The 19,878-nt window shown below is 41.6% G+C and overlaps 2 protein-coding genes across 2 annotated transcripts; one reads left to right on the forward strand and one right to left on the reverse strand. All coding sequences in view use genetic code 11, as the record gives it.

Annotated features, from left to right (window-relative positions):
- Positions 1–258: 258 nt before the first annotated feature.
- On the reverse strand, positions 259–966 carry EGR_06684 (hypothetical protein; the record flags this gene model as incomplete). Its single annotated transcript, XM_024495933.1, has 1 exon — positions 259–966. The coding sequence occupies one exon, from the start codon at positions 964–966 to the stop codon at positions 259–261; it is 708 nt and encodes a 235-aa protein (XP_024349699.1).
- A 3,775-nt stretch (positions 967–4,741) lies between these two features.
- EGR_06685 (hypothetical protein) lies at positions 4,742–17,040 on the forward strand (the record flags this gene model as incomplete). The annotated part of the gene is made up of 12 exons (XM_024495934.1): positions 4,742–4,846; positions 5,545–5,581; positions 6,780–6,879; positions 7,874–8,079; positions 8,156–8,216; positions 9,916–9,949; positions 10,907–10,993; positions 12,736–12,885; positions 15,485–15,619; positions 16,819–16,846; positions 16,921–16,957; positions 17,001–17,040. The coding sequence occupies 12 exons, from the start codon at positions 4,742–4,744 to the stop codon at positions 17,038–17,040; spliced, it is 1,020 nt and encodes a 339-aa protein (XP_024349700.1).
- Between the last annotated feature and the right edge of the window lie 2,838 nt (positions 17,041–19,878).

The following is a 19,878-nucleotide window of genomic DNA, read 5'->3' on the forward strand; positions in this document are numbered from 1 at the left end:
TTAAGAAGGTCGATGGAAGCGTTGGAGTTGGGGACTAACCTCGTCTTCAGCCCAGCAATCGACGTAATTAAACTATCATATGCTACCTACCTGCTTATACGACTTTCTGAGCAAACTTACTAACCTACTCTAGCCTGTTTGGGGATCAATGAAAACTCTCTTGTATTATCACAAAAAATAAAGAAAATAAGGAAAAACAAGAGATAAATATTGTAGTGCCGGTAAATAAATTAGCATTAAGGTGAAATTGGGGTTTACTCACCGCCCTGACTTTGTTATCACCATTTCCGTAGTCATTTTATGGAAAGCTCTCCACAACTCCGGCTCTGCAAGCTCTGCCTTGGGACAGTCATGCTTCTTGATCTCTGCTTCCTCCTCCTGAACCCTCTTCATGAAGGCATTCAACTCCGTGTTCATCCGAAAGTATGACGGCGGTGGAGGTGGAGGAGGGGGTGGTGGCGGTGGGTGGAGGCCGGAAGCGGAAGTGAGAGGTCCGAAGGTCCCTCTTGTCTGAAGATCGCCAGAGGATCTGCCAATAAAGTCGCCAGATAGATGAATGCCGTTTGAGAGGGCGGATGGTGGTAGAGATTTCGGCAGCCCGTTGGACGCCACAGCCGCAAGAGTCGCAGCCAGCGCCGTCGCGTAATGCATCTGATTAACAGCTATCGATCTGTCCTGAAGACCTCGGAAAATGCCCAGAGCGTCTGCGTTTGGGACGGTGGGATGTGGCTGACCGTTGGTTGTATGAATGTGGGGAGAAACAGTACCACTGCTGTGGGTTGATGAAGAGAGGGAAGAGGTCTCCAGTTTAGCCAAGGACGCGGTCGTAGTGCCTGATTGCTGGGCGGGAGGGGTGGTGGAGCCCTGGAAGTGGCTGCGCCATTGAGGTAGCATGTTAGTTGAGGACTGATGCTGCTGATTCACAGTGATTGCAGCAGCGGACATTGGAGTGAGAAGAGATGGCATATAAGGCGCGCACGCACGCTCTCCTGCTGGTTGTGCAAATGAGAGAGAAGGCGCGTGCCTCTCTTACGTGTCTGTGTGCGCAAGTGTGTGTATATACACCTGTCTCCCCTTCACACACATACACACACACACACACAACGGCGGGGGAAAGTGGAGGCGGAGGAGGAAGGGGACTAGTAAGAGCAAGTGAGTGAGCGAACGAGCGAGAGAGGAGGGTGCGATAACCAACAGACCTGCGCAAGTGCGTGTGACGGTGCGAGGGCGCGAGTCACACTTGGAAGCGCATGTGCGTACACCTGTGCTACGCACGATGCGAACCAATGTGCACGCAACCGGAAGATTTCGCGCCAGCCAATGAAAGAGTGAAGACATTTTGAGGAAACCAATAAGCTGATGCATGCAATTCAAAACAATACAATTTCAAAATTTCGCCTAAAGAAATTTGGAACTATTCCCGACCTGATATTCTGGTTATTGTTACATATCAATACGACAGACCATATCATGGATATAAGGATAACAATGGGGTGCAGGTGGCTAATGGAGTCACCCTCATAATCTGTGTTCCTAATCAAGCACGAGGAAGGGGATATGTTTTCTAAAATATGTCGGAAAATTTTTGAGTGACCATTGTGAAGATTTGTCCAACACTGCACTGACATGTCTTGGTTGAAGTGGCAATGCATTTAACTTTGAACTGAAGGTTGTAAGGTCAACTATGAACTCGTTTTACACCCATCTGCCTAACAGGCTATTAGTTGTTCAATAGGCCTTTCTGTGAAATTCTACATTCACTATGCGAAATAATCACACGAATGTCTTATGATTGCATAATCAGGCAAGTACCTAAAATTAACGGAAATTACTAACACCAACCTTGAGCTCGAATATATATTCCTGCATTTAAATTTGGTTTCCCATAATTTTTGTTAAGCATAGGCCAAGTCTGTACACAGGGTGTAAAGTAAGAGCAGCAACTTTGAAACATCGAGTCGCAACAGTACAACAAATGAACACTCCCCACAGAACCAAATTGCCGAGTTCAGCTTCAAACAAAGTCGTAGAATGGGTGTTCGTGGCAAAGTTCAAAAAAGACTATGAATTTTTAGAAGGTATTATTTTGTGTTAATAAAAGTGTATTCGCCATGGCTGCATTCCAAGACCAGCTGAATAACCTAATTGTCTACCTCATTAACTTAATCCTTACAAAGAAACTGGTTAGTTACTAAACCGTGGTTGACATTTTCATTCCCTTTTCGAATACTATGAGGAACTAAGCTTCTCATCTTCTTAGGAAAGCGATAAATATGCTCATGGAGACTGATACAAAAAGGCTTGGTATTGCAAACGTTCGTCTATCTTCACAAGAAAGCACACTTATTTCCTTGTTGGTTAAAAAAAATTCGATGTGACATTATACGACTCTCACAATTAAATCTCATACTGATAACTACTGTTGACAGATTTATTGCTACTAATCCCATGAAAAGACGTACCCAACCAAAATGCTACTTACAATCGAATTTACCTCAGTGGTAGCAAGGTAATCTTATTCAAAGTCTCTGTTGGTTTCATTCCACTCAGATGCGATAATTTGGTTCGTACAAGAAGTTGAAACTTCGGTCTTCCACCCCTTCCTTTTTTATAGGCCAACATCTCGTACCGGCTAAATTCAACAACCTCCCTGTGCTCCGAATAGCGGATTGTGCATGACTTTCAGTTGAGCGCCTATCAGATTTCGCGCAATCGTAATGCCACCACAAGATCTTGTTGTTATAGTCAATGTTGCGAAATTTGTTTACTTATGCACTTAACTTTCAACTCGTTTTCATTGCTCCAAAGCACTTTGCTTCAGTAAACGGCCCCTTGGATTACTTATTTTCGAGACGCCACCACCTCTCCCATCTCAATTGACAGATGCTGCTTGGTCTTTAATTTGAAACACTTATAATTTATCATTTTAAATGAAGGTGTTTTTAAGTAAAAATTTAACATTTAGCGCGTTTAAATACTCGAATTCGGCTAAGAAATAAGAGAGACCAGTGATTTGGTGTTAAAAGTCACAGTTAGGTGGTAAATAGTTTGTTCACTTATTTTACTTTCAAGTGACCATTGAACGACTGTTGCCCAACCCATACCAAACTTCCGATTAGTCCACCAGCCAGGGCTATTCATTTCGCTTAGGCTACTGCAATTCACGCCACAACAATTAACAGCTTGGATGAATCGTTTAATGAGGAGGTGGTGGCAACCTGGGCCACCATTTGTTTGTTTTGCTCCGCACCAGGTGGCCTTCGGCAGGTGCGACGGCGATGAGGGGTGAGAGACGGGGTTCAGACCAGGACAACCCACTGAGGCGTTAGCTTTAAACTTCGTCCTCCCACTCCCGCCACTTCCACACATGGATGGATGACCAGGAGTGGCATAAACATACTCTCTGATCCAGACATATCTTCACAATGCTCGGTCAGTCGTTTTAGAGGCCCTTTGTAATCGGTGGTTCGAAGATTTCGTTTACGACAAACTCCTGGCACTCATCATGCAGTGAAAGTATTGTGGAATAAACAGCTGAATATTTTACACACAACTGATCAAGGCTGAAAATTCAGCAGTGATTCCAAAATAGCCTGCATTCCTTAAGCACATTTGAAGGAGGTTAGATAAACTGCAAGCAAATTATTCGCAAGTTATGGTACACGCACTTTTCAAATACCTGATAGGCTGTCTCGTGGACCACTTTCCTCAGCCCCGTGACATGTCCACTATCCGCACGCTTTTCGCCTTTCCGTTAAGAATTTGTAAAATACCATCTCATTGAATGCACAAACTGTGCAGTCATGGACATCAATGCCACTGACCAATATCTGAATAAATGGTACAAAATTTTCTAAATCTCAAGGGAAAATGTTTTTAGCTACTTAAAACTCTGTTCTTAGTCAACATATTAACATCACTACAACATTCGCGACTTATAAACTTACTGTTGGGGAGTTTTTCGTTTAATACACTAAAAGCAGCATCTTGGGAGACATTTGATATCCGCCTGGTAAAAATATGAGTTCATAATATTCAAAGGCTCATTTCATGGTTTTGAAAAATGCAATATTTTGTTTGATGGTACTAAGAATCTATCAAGGAATTTTGTTGCTAAATCAACCCACCCACCAGAGCTACTTCACGCTATTAGGGGTCATGGCGATGGCGTTAAACACACCTTTTGTTAGAGAAGGTCAAAAAATCTCGCATTTTGGCTGGCGGGTCTCACAGGTCCCGTGATAGCCGAAGCACTCCTGTCTTCACAGATTTATTTAGGTGTTGAAGAACTGACTATGCTGGGATTATAACATTGTGAAAAGCTTTTAAGAAAACATCTAATTCGTCACAGATTCGGAACAGTTTGGTTGTGAGCCCTCAAAACGCAGCATCTATGCCTAAATTTTTTTAAGAAGGATTTTTACTTTAAATGCAGGCAAGTTTATTGAAAACGAAATAATAAACTGTGGAAAAGTCCTGATCAACTAGATTAAGAAATATCAGAAAGTTAGAACACTCTATTGGAAAAAGCAATAATTGTGCTAAATAAAGTTATCCCCTGACTTTAAGTTTTTATTCTTGTATTGGAAATAAAAAACACGAATGCAAACTTAATGCAGGCACAATTGTGTTAATATTACTACATTAAAGGAAAAGGCATGCCATCCTGTCAGTTCCACCTTGAAGTGCAAAAATCTTTCTAAGACGACTTGGACTGTTTAAAAGCTAATCCGTTTAACGAATGGTGGCAACATTTAATTTATTTTCGATTGCAAATCCGAAATATATACACCACACATTAAATTGGTGCATTTATCCTGGCAAGCTAATTAAAAGTGCAGATGAGGTACGAGCCATGAGCTTGTTTTAGGCCAGGAAAAGTACTGAAAGGTCGCAATAAAAGTACTTCCAGAGAGACAGCCGTCATGGAGGGTCCACCCTACCATGAAGATGTAGCAAATATAGAGGGACTTTCGCTTCCATTGCGAGCCTGGTGTGGTGAAATGCTCCTAAACGGAGATAACGTGAATTTCGGCTGCCAGTGCTGTTGGGGTCCTCCCAGTGCTCATGTTCCTAATACGATTTTTGTTAATAATGTGGAGAAAACCAACGATTGCTAATAAAAGTTCTCAGTAAAATACATTAGTACGATGGAGTGCCGTTGTTCTTTAATCTGGGAGGACATTGCATATGAAGACTTCGTTGGCGCTATCCTGCTCAGAGGTTTAACTGGCGTTTCAGTGACATCAACGGGTCCCCACTGTTTATTTATCAACTACTTTGCTTTACAACATCATCATAATGTTGCGAACACTATCCAAAGGAGTGCTTTCTCTTTTTTGACATGACATGATTTAAAAGGAAAGGATATGACATCTTATTTAGCTATGAAGGTCTAAGGACGACATTGCTAGTGAAATAGTATAAATGGCACCCTCACATTATTCAGGCTGAGCTAAAGAAATCACGTCTGCTAGAGGTCATAGCGGATAAAACCAGAAATTTTACTTAAAATAGGCTAAAAAAATTCTAATTTTTTTTTAGTCTGACATGAAGTTCACTTCTGATCATAATTTTGGCAGTAAGCAGTTGCAATAAGGTAAAGTATCACGCTTAGGATGGGAGATGTACGAGTGAAGAAATTCCCCGTAAATTCAAGTGAGGGTGACAAGCCCTACTGCGCTTATGGATAAAATTAGGAGCCATGGGTTACAAACCGCCACTTTGCGTGTCCACACACCAATTCCCGAAAATTTTGTTATAAAATCATCGTGGTGTACAAATTCGCCCTCGCAGCCATTCCTGTGTGGACTTTGATCAAGTTCTTTTTTGCAGCCAGGGTGCCAATGTCCTTTAAAGCCCATTTACAGTTTATCTCGAGGACCTCCAGATGGGTGGATAACTGGTGTGAGTGAATGATTGACATCTTTGAGATTCAACCTCAAGAAGTGTGTTCATCAGCTTTCACTTAAATTAGCTTTGGCCAACTACGTATTGTGAGAACAAAATAAATTTCTCACAATTTGCTTTGTACGGAAGAGGACCAAGAGTCGTCACCTCCGATTTTGCCGACATGTAGGTTGACAATGTTTTACTAGGGGGTGAGCACTTTTTGAAACTTTCTCACGTCCGTATACTCTGAGCGTTTGAGCAATTTTTCGACAGGTATACCTTTATTACTTTATGTAGACCGTGAAAACGAGAAAACTTTGCTTTACTGTTCATTAAGAGTTGGGATTAGCCATCCTGTTGAGTAATCACTCAATTCTGATCAGGAGGCATGTCTACCACGATCATCTGCAATCAACAATGTACATCTTCCAAAAAAACCACTGAATAACGCAAAAATGTGAATGAAAAACAACCTGAAAATAACACACGCCTCATTGTTTGTGTCAAACAATTTCGATTAGTAAAATTGTGCATATACTTACCGCCTTGTGGGAGTCACTTTTGAGACTACGAACTCACCCATTTGCGAGATAGGGGATTAGCAGAAAGAGCTTAACTTCAGTTCCAGAGGACCTTCCATAACAGGCTGATATTTACAAACCGAGCATTTAATCAGCGGGTTCTTCCGTCTCCGCAGCTTATTTCTCCGTAATGGCCTCCCAGCCATTCTGTACGACTTGTTACCATTTCAAGGAAGACCCGAGCCCCTCAGCTCTAAATCGTGAGTTACAATAAATAAAAAACTTTAGAAGTACTTTTGTTAATTCGATTTAGAAGTCGAGACGGGAAGTCCTTTGTTGCACAAATATACTTTTAGTAATCCCAAGGAAGTGGATCTCTATGTTCGAGAAAAGTCAGTGATTCATGTCATCCCAGAAAAATATTCCTGACTTGCACCAATGCTAATTGCACTGCTATTGTTTTGAAGTATGAGTAACACGTTGTGACAAAAGAAAGTCTCTAAGAGATTGATCTGTCAGTTGGAATTGAAAGAGCAGAGCTCTGCAAAACTGGCAGAAAACTCAACATTCCTGAAGCAAAATTTTTGCTCGTGAATCACATTCGTCTTTGGATAGACATCAACTGAATTGGGCAAATCAGTTTCTGCTATCGCCTTCTCATTCTATATAATGTCAGCAGCCCAAACATCCCAGATTTGTGAGGAGAGGATTCCAACGTACCAGGCTGCGACCGGTCTACGTTTAATTACGCTAATTGGCGCCTGTACCTGCTCGCCGTACCATAGCATGAGGGGGTAACTTTATTCAGCCATTATCTCTCCATTCATCGTCCCAATCGCCATGTGTACCCAATTGCGCATGTATTATTAATCAGACACACGCTCGTTGGCGAGGTATTTATTCTTATCATTTCCCCACACCCTTTCCCCTTTTTTCTCCCACACAAAGCAAGTTTAGATTGACAGCCGGCAGCGAGAAAGCACCTGGTGCTGGTCAGTCTCACTTCAGTGAATAAGCACTTTATCCGTATTATCGCCTCCATTTCACTCTAACTGCGGAGATGAGGAGGCCTCATGATTAGTTTTGCACCCTCTCATGTTCCACAGTGAGTGATCACACATTTAAATAAACATTCAAAGCATACAAAACTTATTTAGTCCATGGAACACAATGTGGAGCTCGTTAAAGGGCTCCTTCAGTGTAATGGCCATGAATTAGCAATTCAGATACTACTTAACCGAGGAATGCTTACTTAGACAAATATAACGCACCATAGCCTGTACTCTCAGTTGAAAACGCAAATAGTTCCTTGTGAAGTCATGCTTCTCCTCGATCTATCGTGGCTATCACTCTCCCAGGACTCCATCCCCTATTGTTGGATATTTGTGTATATATCAGAATCCAAAGTGAAGTAAATTATCTAAAAACACGTAATCAAAGTCCCAATATCTTTGAAAAAGCAATTTAATATTTCTAACGCTTGAATTGTCCCCAGTAGAGGCCATGAACAAGGGACAAAAACCTGGAAATGATAATCATACCATTACTAAGGTGGAAGTCAAGATTGGTTTGAAAGCGACGTTTCGTTGTATGAATATTCTGCATCTTCCAAGTCTTTTTGATTCAGTAGCTACCAATAACAAAATCGTCAAGAAGCTGCGCTACAGTAATCTAAATGCTTTAATAAATAACCATACTTAAATTTTCTACTGAACCCCATTTACTTCTTAAAAATATTTCAGCCTCGCTACTAATGTCTTTGCCATCACTTGATCTCATAACTGGAACATGTCTAACAGTCAGGTTTGTGGAAATACCTCCGGATCCGTAGCTAATTAACTTTTGATACCATTCTCACGAAGCTGTGACTGAAATGCATGGACTCCACCCAGTAAGCACACGTTATCAAGTGAGTACGGAGATTGTAATGGCCTATATACTCAACTGGCATGAAATCCAAGAAGGAATGGCCGTACAAAAGGCGACGTTGCTATCGCTTTTATACTTGGATGTAATAGAAATAACACAGGAATTTCTCTTGATGCTAATAAATGATAAAGTGGGCGTTCAAATAAAAGCGACAATCTTAAATACCATGAAAATTGCAGGTGACTGTCAACGTCGGTGAATCGACAAATCTTTGCAAGGAAAGTAATATTTTTTCTTTCAGATGTTGGCGAACGTTTTAAAAAACGTCAGCAGTAATATATTGAATGCGTAGAGCTCATGCAAAATAATCCTGCATCGCCTAATTACTAAAGGAAAGCTTCCTGAGGATACTAGCCTAGCAAAGACTTTTACGGTTGAATCGAATGTCTTCAGAGCGAAATTACTTCAAATGGTGGATTTCGTTCCTATTTATCTCTGATATTTTTTTTAAAAATATTTGAATTAGCGGGAAAATCTACACCCTTCAATGCCAAAAGGAATCTTATTAAGGACCTATCTGCCAATTATCTTTAAAAATTGTCAAGACAACTCACGGGCCGCCTTCAAAGTTTTCGATAACCCCAAGCTACAATGAATAGTCCCCATTGAAAATAAATATGCATTTTCACAGGAAAACAGTATCAAAAGGCCTGGGGGTTTGGGAAAATACTCGTAGTATATGCAAAATGACTCCGACAAAACGCGCTCCTACACGACAGGTGGGAGCTCTCTCACAAAGCCGTAATGTGGCAGCACTTGTAAAACCACTGCTACTTCTCAGAAACCTGAAGATGACGAGATAGTGAAAAATATGCAAAGCTCGATGATCTTGAGAATGGACTACAGCTTTTTATGGCGACATCGCAGAGCACTTGTCAATCTTGCAACCGCCTTCTCAGTGGCATGCCTGTGCGCGCGTGTACCACCTCACGCACGCACGTCCGCACGCGCGCGTGAGTTGAGAAAGCCGGCGTGCGATCCGCGATGTCGCACGAGGAGGTCTCCACGTTTCAGCTGTTAGCCAAAAGCACACCACCAGGAGTAAACCACGGGAATCAATTAATGCCAATCAAGAGCAGCAATATTTTAACTAATAGTGCAAAGCTTTCTGACCTCTCTCTTGGATTTTCTTGCCTCCACACAGCCTTTGTGAATTCTCAACCAGCAAATAATCGAATACGGGAAATTTTGACTTATGCTTACCCATGTCTTTGAATTAAACATAAAGCGTTTTTAGTAAACATCATACGTGGTCGTTAGTTGCGGAGAATGCCTCACGTGCACGCTCAAATGTTTAGTCAAGGAAATCATTCAGGGGCTTGATGGAAGCTCCATTCCAAAATAAAGCATTTTTTGGGGTTCGAAGGGTAAATTATGTTAACTGGTGCGTAATCCACTTAAAAGTCGATTGGATTGTAATCGTCCTTAAAGGAATTTTGCAATTTACTAAGAGAAACAATGCAACTTCAACATTTGAAGCCGCAGCATTGGATGTGACTCGCATTCGAGTGGAGGTGGGGTCCGAGAAAGGAACAGCTAAACCCTCTTAAACTACAATTTCTTCTTCTAACAGATGGCCTTTCAGTAGCACCTTTTTACATCCCAAGGTGAAGAAAGCGGCTATTTTAGTTAACATTTGATGGTCCCTAATCACTGCAGTGACGCCAATGTTGACAAGCATTGTTAGTCTTCCCGGTGGCACCATGGACAGACTATTTCGGAAGCACAAAACTGTTTATTTAATTTAAGGAGAACCAAAAAATTTCTTACCTTAGTGATTCACTTTGACGACAAATAACATGGTAATTGTCTACGGTGAGTCTTCACAAATTTGTGTGTCTCTCAAAAGCCTCTGTAAGTGGGAAGGCAACAATATTCATCATCATTTCGTCGGATCTGCCTCTAAATGGCAACTGATACCACACTGGTGTTAACTATGGCAACACAAGGGCACCGGAGCCGAATGAAAAGCAAGTATTCGGGCGAATACACCGCACGATCGTTCTGTTGGTGTCACTTTTCTGGATAATTATCTTGAGAGGGTATAGGTCTTGCATAGTGCACCAAAAAGAGACTGCGTTAATACTTTGTGGAAAGTTACGGTATGGTAGTCTGGCAGAAATTGAGGCTTTGACGATGCTTTAAAAGACCTCAACTTCCATCTCTTCAAGTATGTGACATTCCTGGTGTAAAGAAGCGGGGAGAAGTGATTTTATGGTGGATTTTTAAAACTCTACACCACGAAGACATAGGGTTCATTTGTAACCTCGACACCAATACAGCGGCCGTCTAGAAAGCAGCGTCAAGATTGACTGTGCCCGTAAAATGGAGTTGTTATTACGATGATTAGCGCCTACTCAAGGGTGATGCATTTCGGGGGTTTCACACCTCTGGCGCTAACAGCTGCTGGCCGCACAAATCCGAGGCACCACAGAGGGCATGCTGAGGGGTCAGTCACCGAAATACACCTGGTCATCGTGGCAAATTCAACTGCAAGCTCCGGTCACAAATCCCACTTAGCTGAACCCGCCTCGGCCACTTTCAATCGTCATTACTTCATGTAGCTTGGGCTTATCCTACCAATTAAAAAGTCATTTTTAACAGTTTTAATTATCCGTACACCTGAGAAAATATTAATATTTCCTTTTTATGTGTGTCTGTTTCCGAAGGGGCGTTGTTGGTGTGATTCACCATCTCAATGAAAACGACATTAATGTCATTTTAAATAAATTACCTCTCGACAGTTTTAATTAATAACAAAATTGCACAGACTTCAGGGTAATAACCACTATCCCTGATGCTATCTGAAGCTATAAAATGTTGCAATTCGGACATCACAATTCAAATGTAAAGATTTTGATTACAAAAAATATGCCGTTAACAGTCTGATAGGTTTAGGATTAAGCCGTATGGTAGCCCTTAAAACCACATACTTTATCGAAGTACATCTATATAAGTCCAGGAAATTTAAGCCTCAGACCTAGTATAAGATCGTCAGTCAGAATTTGTTATCGGCGCAAGCAACTGACTTTCTATCGCCATCAAAGGAAGTAAGTAAATAGGTTTCTTTAAAATAGGGAATTAAGTGGCCACGCCCACGTTAATTCCGAAGAGGCCCCTCAATGCGATCTTTTTAACACGTGTTCCATCCCGTCTCCTCGCGGCTTCCGTGGGACAAAAAGGCCTGGTCGCTTCCGATGACAAGGGAGGGAGAGTGATACGATAGGGAACTTTCATCCCTTTCCTGAAACCTTCACTCCTAGACTTCTTTACCCGGAGGCAGCAATAAGAACAACTTCCGTTGCTTCAGCGCCTTCTTGCAGCTTCCTGAGGACGAAGTGGTTACTATGTGTGCTGTGAGGGGAGAAAGGAGTGAGGAAAGCGGAGTACATGTGGGACAATTCTAATTTCCGGGAAAAGGGTGGAGCTACGTTTATTCCTCCTTGAGCACTTTGTACCACTGTCTAAGTGGGCATATCCTCTGCGGTGGCTTGCATGTGGATGCCTGCATTTGCCCTCGGAGCACCTCTATCTCAGCGTTTTGGACACTCAGTGCAGCCTTACTAGGTGTATCTCAGGCCCATCTTTACATTATATGCAATTAAACATCACATCAAATTTGCCATCATTCACTCCATAGTCAAATGCAAGATAGGTCATTTCTTCTCCGTCGAGCGCACATAATACACAGTAGACAGTTTATTATTGGTACTCGCATCCATCTTGAAGGTTTTTTTAATTGGTAAGGGCAAAGAGGGTAGCGGCAGATAGTCTAACTAGTTCTACTCAGCTATCGCTGTAGAAAAACAGTTTCGCATCAGTAACAGCGGCGCGATAGCAGAAAAAAGGTTGTGATATGGAAAACCACTCTCTTTAGAAAAGAAAAGGTATATTCAAGCCTTTAAAATCTTATTGTGTTTCATTTTCTGGAGATTAAACAAAATGGTCGAAAAATTAACCCCATTACGGGTAAGGAGTTCCCAACGTAACGTCTCAAGCTATTGGGTCGGCTGATGATGCATCTGATGTACAACCGATTCAGTAAACTAATAATCGGTTTGGGTTTCGAATTGCACCAATTTCTGCCTCCCTCACTTCTATTCATGGAGGTATGTTCATAAAATACAGGCTAGGGTGGATTGGCAATTTTAAATGAGAACAAACCTTAATGACTACCAAAAAGCGGAAAATCTCATTTTTGGATCACGGGTTTACGATTTGGGAAGGTGCCTAGGTGAAGGTCTGCTGATACCTAAAACACGTAGAGTTTAAGTTGACTACAAAATGAGTAAACGAAGGAGCACTTTATGTAGAGATGGGATCTTGTCACTTTGTCAGCTAACCTTTATTACCAAGCAATGCTCACCGAATTTTCCGTCAATTTTCACGGTAGTCTCAAGAAAACTTAAATGACATATATGTAGGAAAATGGATGAACGGAAGGTTGGACATTAAAATAAGTATTACAAGCATTAAATCCAAACGTTTCGATATCGTTTATGTAACTAAGACATTTTACAAAGTCTATTGTGAGACAAAATTGGTGAGCATGTGCTGTACTTTTGCGGGAGAAATAGGTGATAGAGATATTCCGGCTATATCTGATTAGCGTGGGAGTTTAACTGTATATCCAAGCGAAGTGATTTGCTTTGTGAGACGGCAAATGTTGACTGCACGCATTCACGTACTGAAAAACAGTCATTATGGTCTCACGCTCCGGGTCCCTCAAATGCTTTTGGTACTTTTGCAGCGGTGTTTAAAAAACACCCGTCCACTATTTTAGGGATAGGTGTCGAGGTCAACTAAGGTGATTTGTTGTTTATGTGAGGGTAAGTCTATTGTACTTTGGTGGTGAGTGCATTACACCCGACTTCCCCCTAGTCGGACCACATCCGGACACCGTCACCTTGTTAACCGTGATCACAGTCACAATCAGTTGGCCAGCGCCTAAGCGAAAGAGGCAAAACGCGCACACAAAGGAGACAACGGAAGCACCCATTTTATCCCACAAGAGTGTGAGAGTCACAACAGGCTTGGGATATCAAATCATCGTGAAAATTGACTTCTTACGCATGAAGACAGAATTCGCGAATTGGTTTATAAACTTAGCGCAGAGCTTACCAAAGAGAGAACAATTTCGTCGACACATATCCAGTATTAATGAAAGCAAAACCGCATTAATAGTCGTCAACCGATTGGGATAGTCACACTTGTGACGGAGAGTTATAAACAACTTTCCCTACAATTAATGAGGTCTCAAGTAGGTAAAAGTCGGGACTGTCACTCTCAAAACGGATGTCTGGATGTTTATTTTTTACACAGCCTACGACAATAAATTTACCTGATAACTTATGTAATCATTTGACAACAACGAAAGTGGAAATAAGACTGTATTCCGACGGCTGCTTTTTGACTCCCTTTCCTTTGCTTATTAAGGGTGGAGTGCACGCCAAAAGCATTGTTACAAATTGCCTCTGGAGACGTAACAAGATGTTGTGTTTAAAGACAACCTTAATAACACGGAAGGACTAAGAGGTTAGAAAGGTGGGTGGCATGCTAGGGTCACAGACATACGGCGCCAGTCGTAGTTCGGTACTGAGTTGCAGAATGATGGTCTCAAATATTCCCTTTCCCTGGCTATCATTATCCAGAATCAACCCCCTTTATTTCAGATGGCATTTGGCTTTGTGCTTAGCTTTGATATTGTTTTTTGCCAAAAAATGCTGCAATACAGTTAATCCGCCATGGAAAAATTGCCGGATTTTCTAATAAGGGTATCTTCGTGATTGGACTATAGTACAAACACCTACGAACATCAAAGAAATTATGAATTAAACTATTTGGAGGTATGTGAGGCTTGAAAAGGAGTCATGGGTATGCTAGCCACAATGGATCTAGGAAGTGACAAGTGGTGGATTATAGGTTGCAGCTGAAGTAGAAATAGTAATGAGTTTTAATGTTACTCCTCGCATGAAGTTTACGCATTTAGGGGGAATAAAAAGAGCAAAAAACAAGTTAACATTAACTGATTTCCACCTCATTTACTCAATGTGGGTGAGCGAAATGACTCTTGAAAGGATTTCGCCTACATCTGACGCAAATTTTGTATAACGTAATTACTGGGAGTGGAAAGCTAAAAGTCAGAAACGTCTCGAGAATGTTGGTCGGTGATCTACAAATGTATCCGTTCGCACACGTGCATCTATGGCATGGTGGAGATGAAAAGTACTGCCACAAAGGGAGATGAGTAGTGGTAAAGCAGGGAACGGAAGCTCCAATTTTATCCCACTGGAATGAGAGAGTGAAGCATCCGAGGGAACGGAAGCGCTCCCTATTGTGCTTGTCGGCTTGTTCTCTCGTTCTCTCCCTCACGCCCTGTGGGAAAACTGCGTGCTTGCGCACACACACACACACGGTCTTTGGGCTGCCAGTGTGTGGTGGTGAGCACACCGCAAATAACAATTAACCCAACTCCTTCACAATAGCGTAATTGCGCCCCACTGGTGTTGCTGAAGTCAATGTTTTTTGCAGCGGAAGCCACAATATCGCCTACATACTGGGCGGTTTCTCAACAAGACCAAACCAGCCACATTTCGATGTAAACTAAATCCGCGTTTCAATTACAACGACTTCATACCGGTGCACAACTTTGAAACTAAATTTCCACATTATCTACCCTTTAATCTGCACCAGTTAGTCCTCAATTCTCAAGAGCCTTTTTTGTTGCAGGGTACTAAAACAAACACATCAAAAGCACGTTGCTGAAGTCTAAATTTTGTTTGGGTTCTTAATCGAAATCAAGGCATGCTTCTGCTAACTACAGACTTACAGTATCATGCCCAACTCGGGTAGCGCAGTTCAGAAATTGAACGCTTGGCTTACTTTATTGCAGCTTTAAAACGGACTTTTCAGGCCGTCCAAACGGTAAATGTTCCCGCATCTTCCAGGCATTGCATCCTGGAAGTTGGGTTTAAATACAGCGTGTGGACATACGAATGACAGCGAAGGTGATGAATATTCCGGTATAATCCATTGTCGAGGAAAGCACTGACGCAAATATCATCCAAAAGGCATCCATTTACTGGTTCGAATAAAACGAGGAGGAAACGAATGTTAGTATCTTCCATTTCTAAATTACCTAGTCAATCAAAATACGACAAATTCGTGAATATCATGGGAATTTTGATAGTCACGGTGACAATCACAGCCGATTAAAGCAAATGCGTAGGGACGCTTTACATTGTCGTAAAGGTGTTGCGCCTGATTTGACGAATTGTGTGAGGCTTATTTTGAGGTGAAATGCAACTAACTTGCATAATTAAAAGTTTCTCCAAAGAGAGAACACCAACTTTTTTACTATACAATTCCACTTGGGCTCCCTCTTTTACCTTAAGCAACAACACTAGGAAATCGTCAATTGGTAAACAGTTTATTGGCAGCCCACTTACACTTTGATGCTTCTGAAGGTGACGTTACCTGAACCGTAACGATGGCTCTATTTTCGTCTGTATGGTGTGCTGATAAAGTGACGTGAGTGATCCCTTTTAAATAGATTGCTTTGAATGGATATATTAAGTCACCTGACTGAAGGTAGGAACTCGAGGTATTGGTACTGTTGCGGACCTGTTGTAATCCTTCGAGTAGGCGGTAATTGATAGGCATGGTCAACAACAGGGGTGGAACTTTTGCCTCAACATATAATTAAAAAATTCCACTTGTTAAGCTTTCCTTTCTCTAGATTCGTTACGACTGACGTGTTTAATGCAAAACTGTGATCACTATATTCTGGTATTTCTAAACAGATTTGCGAATTAGGCGACCCGAGGGGAGCAGAAACGTAAAGTTGCTTTTGCAAATACCTGACAAACTAGAAATAAACTACAATGAATTTGCTAACTTAGGAGAATAGAAAAGAATGAATTCTGCCAGTCCGCGGAATAAAACCACTGAGCGATAAACTACTCACAAGACATCTATCTTAAGTGAATAAGCAAACAACTTAAATGCAAATTCTTAATCGAATTGGCTCCCTAAAGAAATTCGTGGGGGGTTTTTAAGGTGACGCCTCTTTTAGAAGCTGCTAGAAGTTTGCGTTTAAGTATGGAAGCGGAAGTGATGTTTTAATGGATGGATGGGTTGTGGGTGGCACGAGCGTGGAGAGAGGTGAAGTGGAGAGGAAGGACTGGATCAGCATAAGACCTCGTGTCCTCAAGGCACCAGAAGAGCCACATAAACTCACGTAGACAGCAAACAGGAAGCAAGTGACACATCTCAAGACCTCCCTCAGACGTGCACACAACGGAAGTGTAGGACTTTGAAAAGACGGACAGGTAACGACAGTCCACTAGACATTATCGGTCAACAATCAAAAGTTTTGGCTTAAATGGTTTTACTTGACTCGCCTGAGAGTTGGAAAAATACTAGGAATTGATTAAGGTGACGAGTACATATCCTGCTATGCATAAAATATTTACAGTTTCATATATGCAGTAAACAACATTTCGGTAGGCAAAAAATTACCCAAGTTTAAGCGATGTTGTCAAAAGCTGTTTCTTATGCTATCATTTCCACTTTTTAGGCAATCCTATCCTCCGGGAACCAAGAGGCTATTCACTGTGAAACTTCTTTCATCATTAATTATTCTTTAACATGATAAAGCTTTTTGTTAGGTAAAACAATGCTTGTTAATCAATTATAGCTTTCAAACAAGTATCGCCGGAACGGAAATCTAAAACGAGTACCGCCTTTTCCTATAAGCTCAAAAAAATTACGAATTTTACTTTTAAAATAAAAGCAACTTATCAGTCCCGACTCTTTTGTAAACTTTGGGAACCGTCGTAGATCGGGGTCTGATAGATGGCGGAATGGTGGTAATCAAGCTTTTCAAGGCGCAGAAGGTTAGCAATTAATCTCACAGCCCTCTCCCTCCGTCCCTCCTTGCACTTGCGCACAGATGTACAAGCACAGGCGGACCCAGTACAAATGAGGCATGTTGATTGGGCTTAGCGACACCCGTAGGCCTCGGATGAAGATAGGGGAGGCGAGAGGTGAGTGAACGTAGTGAGCACGCCTTGCCGACACCCCTGTGGCCCACTTTAAAGGTGGAACGACTCGATGACAGCTTTCGCTCTTGCGGGCGGGCGCACACGCGCGTACGTTGATCTTATCGTCGAGTTAATTGTGAGGTTTAATTGATGGGGCTGTTGAAAGAACGGCAAAACTTAAGTGCCGTGCTGGGTGGTGCAACATCTGCCGGTTGGTTCCTACTGTAAAAAGGAATTGGCCCATTCCCCCCCCCCCCCACCACCACCCTCATCAAATCCCTTAAGTGATTGCTCACATGCCTTAAATAAGTAGGAACGGTGGCGGCACTCAAGTTGCTAATAATATTCAAGTTGTAAACTGTTAGGTATACAATGCCGCAAACAGTTTAGGTGGGAGACTTTATCAAGTTTCCGTGCCGGTTGCGCAGCTAAATACATCAGTCAGTTCAATGCGGCTGGGTAATTCAATGTTTATTCCCACAGTATAAAATGAACCAGAAACAGCTACATGAAGTAACACCATTTAAAGCAAAAACATTTTGCTTTCCAAAACACCCCCTAAGGCTACGTATAAACTTACCCGCAAAGAGCATTACCTTAGATATAGTAGCATGAAAAGGTCTAATAGATTGGAAGTGAGTACTATCTAGGCATCTGTTGAAGTAATAATGGACAAAACTGATTCAACGCACGCATGTTCTGATAGGTGATTAATCTTACCACTCTACCTGAACAATAATGTCCGTGGAATGTCGCGCTGCGGGGCTGAACCCGGAAAATGTGGTCTTCTACGGTCCATTGCCGCAGAAAATACCAAATACGAACAAGTAACTCGTGAGTACCTACTTAATTCGCAAAAATTTCCAAATTTACTTCTTTTAAATGATAAACTTCTTCCTGATTTTGTTCCAAACCTCCAAAGTACGTTTCAAGGATGTTGAATTGAAGCCTCCCAATATTTCTTTTTGGATTTCAGTCTAATGGTTATTCTCGGCTCTAGACGATGATTATTCTGCAGAATCTTCGAATAATTAAACATAAACTACAGGAATCCTACCCTTCTCAATTAACATTTTAACTGCTAGCTTTTTTTAATACCGAAAACACCCGACACAACCCTTGTCTCCTCCTAAGGTAAGATAGCGCAAACATGACCAATCACACCTCACGGAACTTTAGCAGTGTCTTGAAAGAGTTTGCTGCGCTTGATAGTGTGGGAAAAACAAACTAGAACTTCGAAACGTGAATCATGAGGCTAGCAAACATCGCGTAACAGTCAACCGACATTTTATTTGATTTTGATAGTGGGAAAATGTTCACACCAGCTGTGCCAGGTTGTCATTGTCCATAGAACGTGTCACAGCGGTTTTCGAAGATGTCACAGTCCCCTTCAAAAAACAATGGAAAAGAAGATTTGTAGAGCTGTCACGCTTAGAAGAGAACCGTTGACAGTTGCTGTGTGATGGCACACTTGAAACAACAAAATAACGTCAAGACTAGTCCTCCAAAGTTTGTACTCGCTTCGAAGTTGGGACGTGACGCCAGCGGCTCCACAAAGAAATTTCGCATGTGGGAGCAACTGGAAGATAGGGAGGTCTTGTTGAAATGCGTGGCTTACTTTTCGAAGAGTGATATGCTCAAAAAGCAAAGCTTAAAATCACTCTGATAAGTTTCCCCATACCCCTTCATTGCAGTGTATGCGTATCACACCGGTAGACTAAAAAGGGATAGATTTGTAAATGATCCTTGAAAAGTACGTTTTAGTTGCGATGTAATTGTCACATTTTAATACATCACGTGAATGTATCGTTTTGACCCATTTTTTTGTGAATTTCTTCCGGTGAAATCATTTAAACCAAAATGGATCTCTTGAAATACGCAATTCATTCAATCACCTACATTTATTTTATCTATTGATGCAGGTTAGGAGGAAAATTTGGAATCATTTCAAAGTAGCTAAAAGGAAGAAAGTAATTTACCGTCCAGCATGCTGAGTACACAAAAGCTGCCAAGGGTCGATTGAAGCCGAAATATCTTAGTGGCCAATCGAGGCGAACGGTGGGTTACCCTAACCTCCACACATCTTGATCAAATGAGAAGGAGTTGGATTACTCATAGCGGCATAACAATTTGCTGGCAGAGTGCTTTGTCACATCCGACTGCATCAGCATATGCAAAAAACCAAATTGGTGTTTATCCAAAGACTGTTCTTCAGGAGTTTACTGCATCAACATCAAGCCTATGGTAATGCATCAGTAAAGAAATCAGTGGATTTGAATAGATATGTATTCAAGTTCATCAACTAGCAGATACTCCATTTAGAATTAAAGCTGTATTTAAATTCTTTTGCGAGACGGTGGTTACCCAGATATAATGATGCGTTTGGAACAACTACTAAGCATGAAGCATCATGGAATATACACTTAATAGCCACATAGAGGGATTTTAAGTCTTAGGTACCTTCCTCACCCTGCTCAAATTATAATGGCCAT

Source organism: Echinococcus granulosus, assembly GCF_000524195.1.
Source record: "Echinococcus granulosus chromosome Unknown EG_S00061, whole genome shotgun sequence".
NCBI lineage: Eukaryota > Metazoa > Platyhelminthes > Cestoda > Cyclophyllidea > Taeniidae > Echinococcus > Echinococcus granulosus.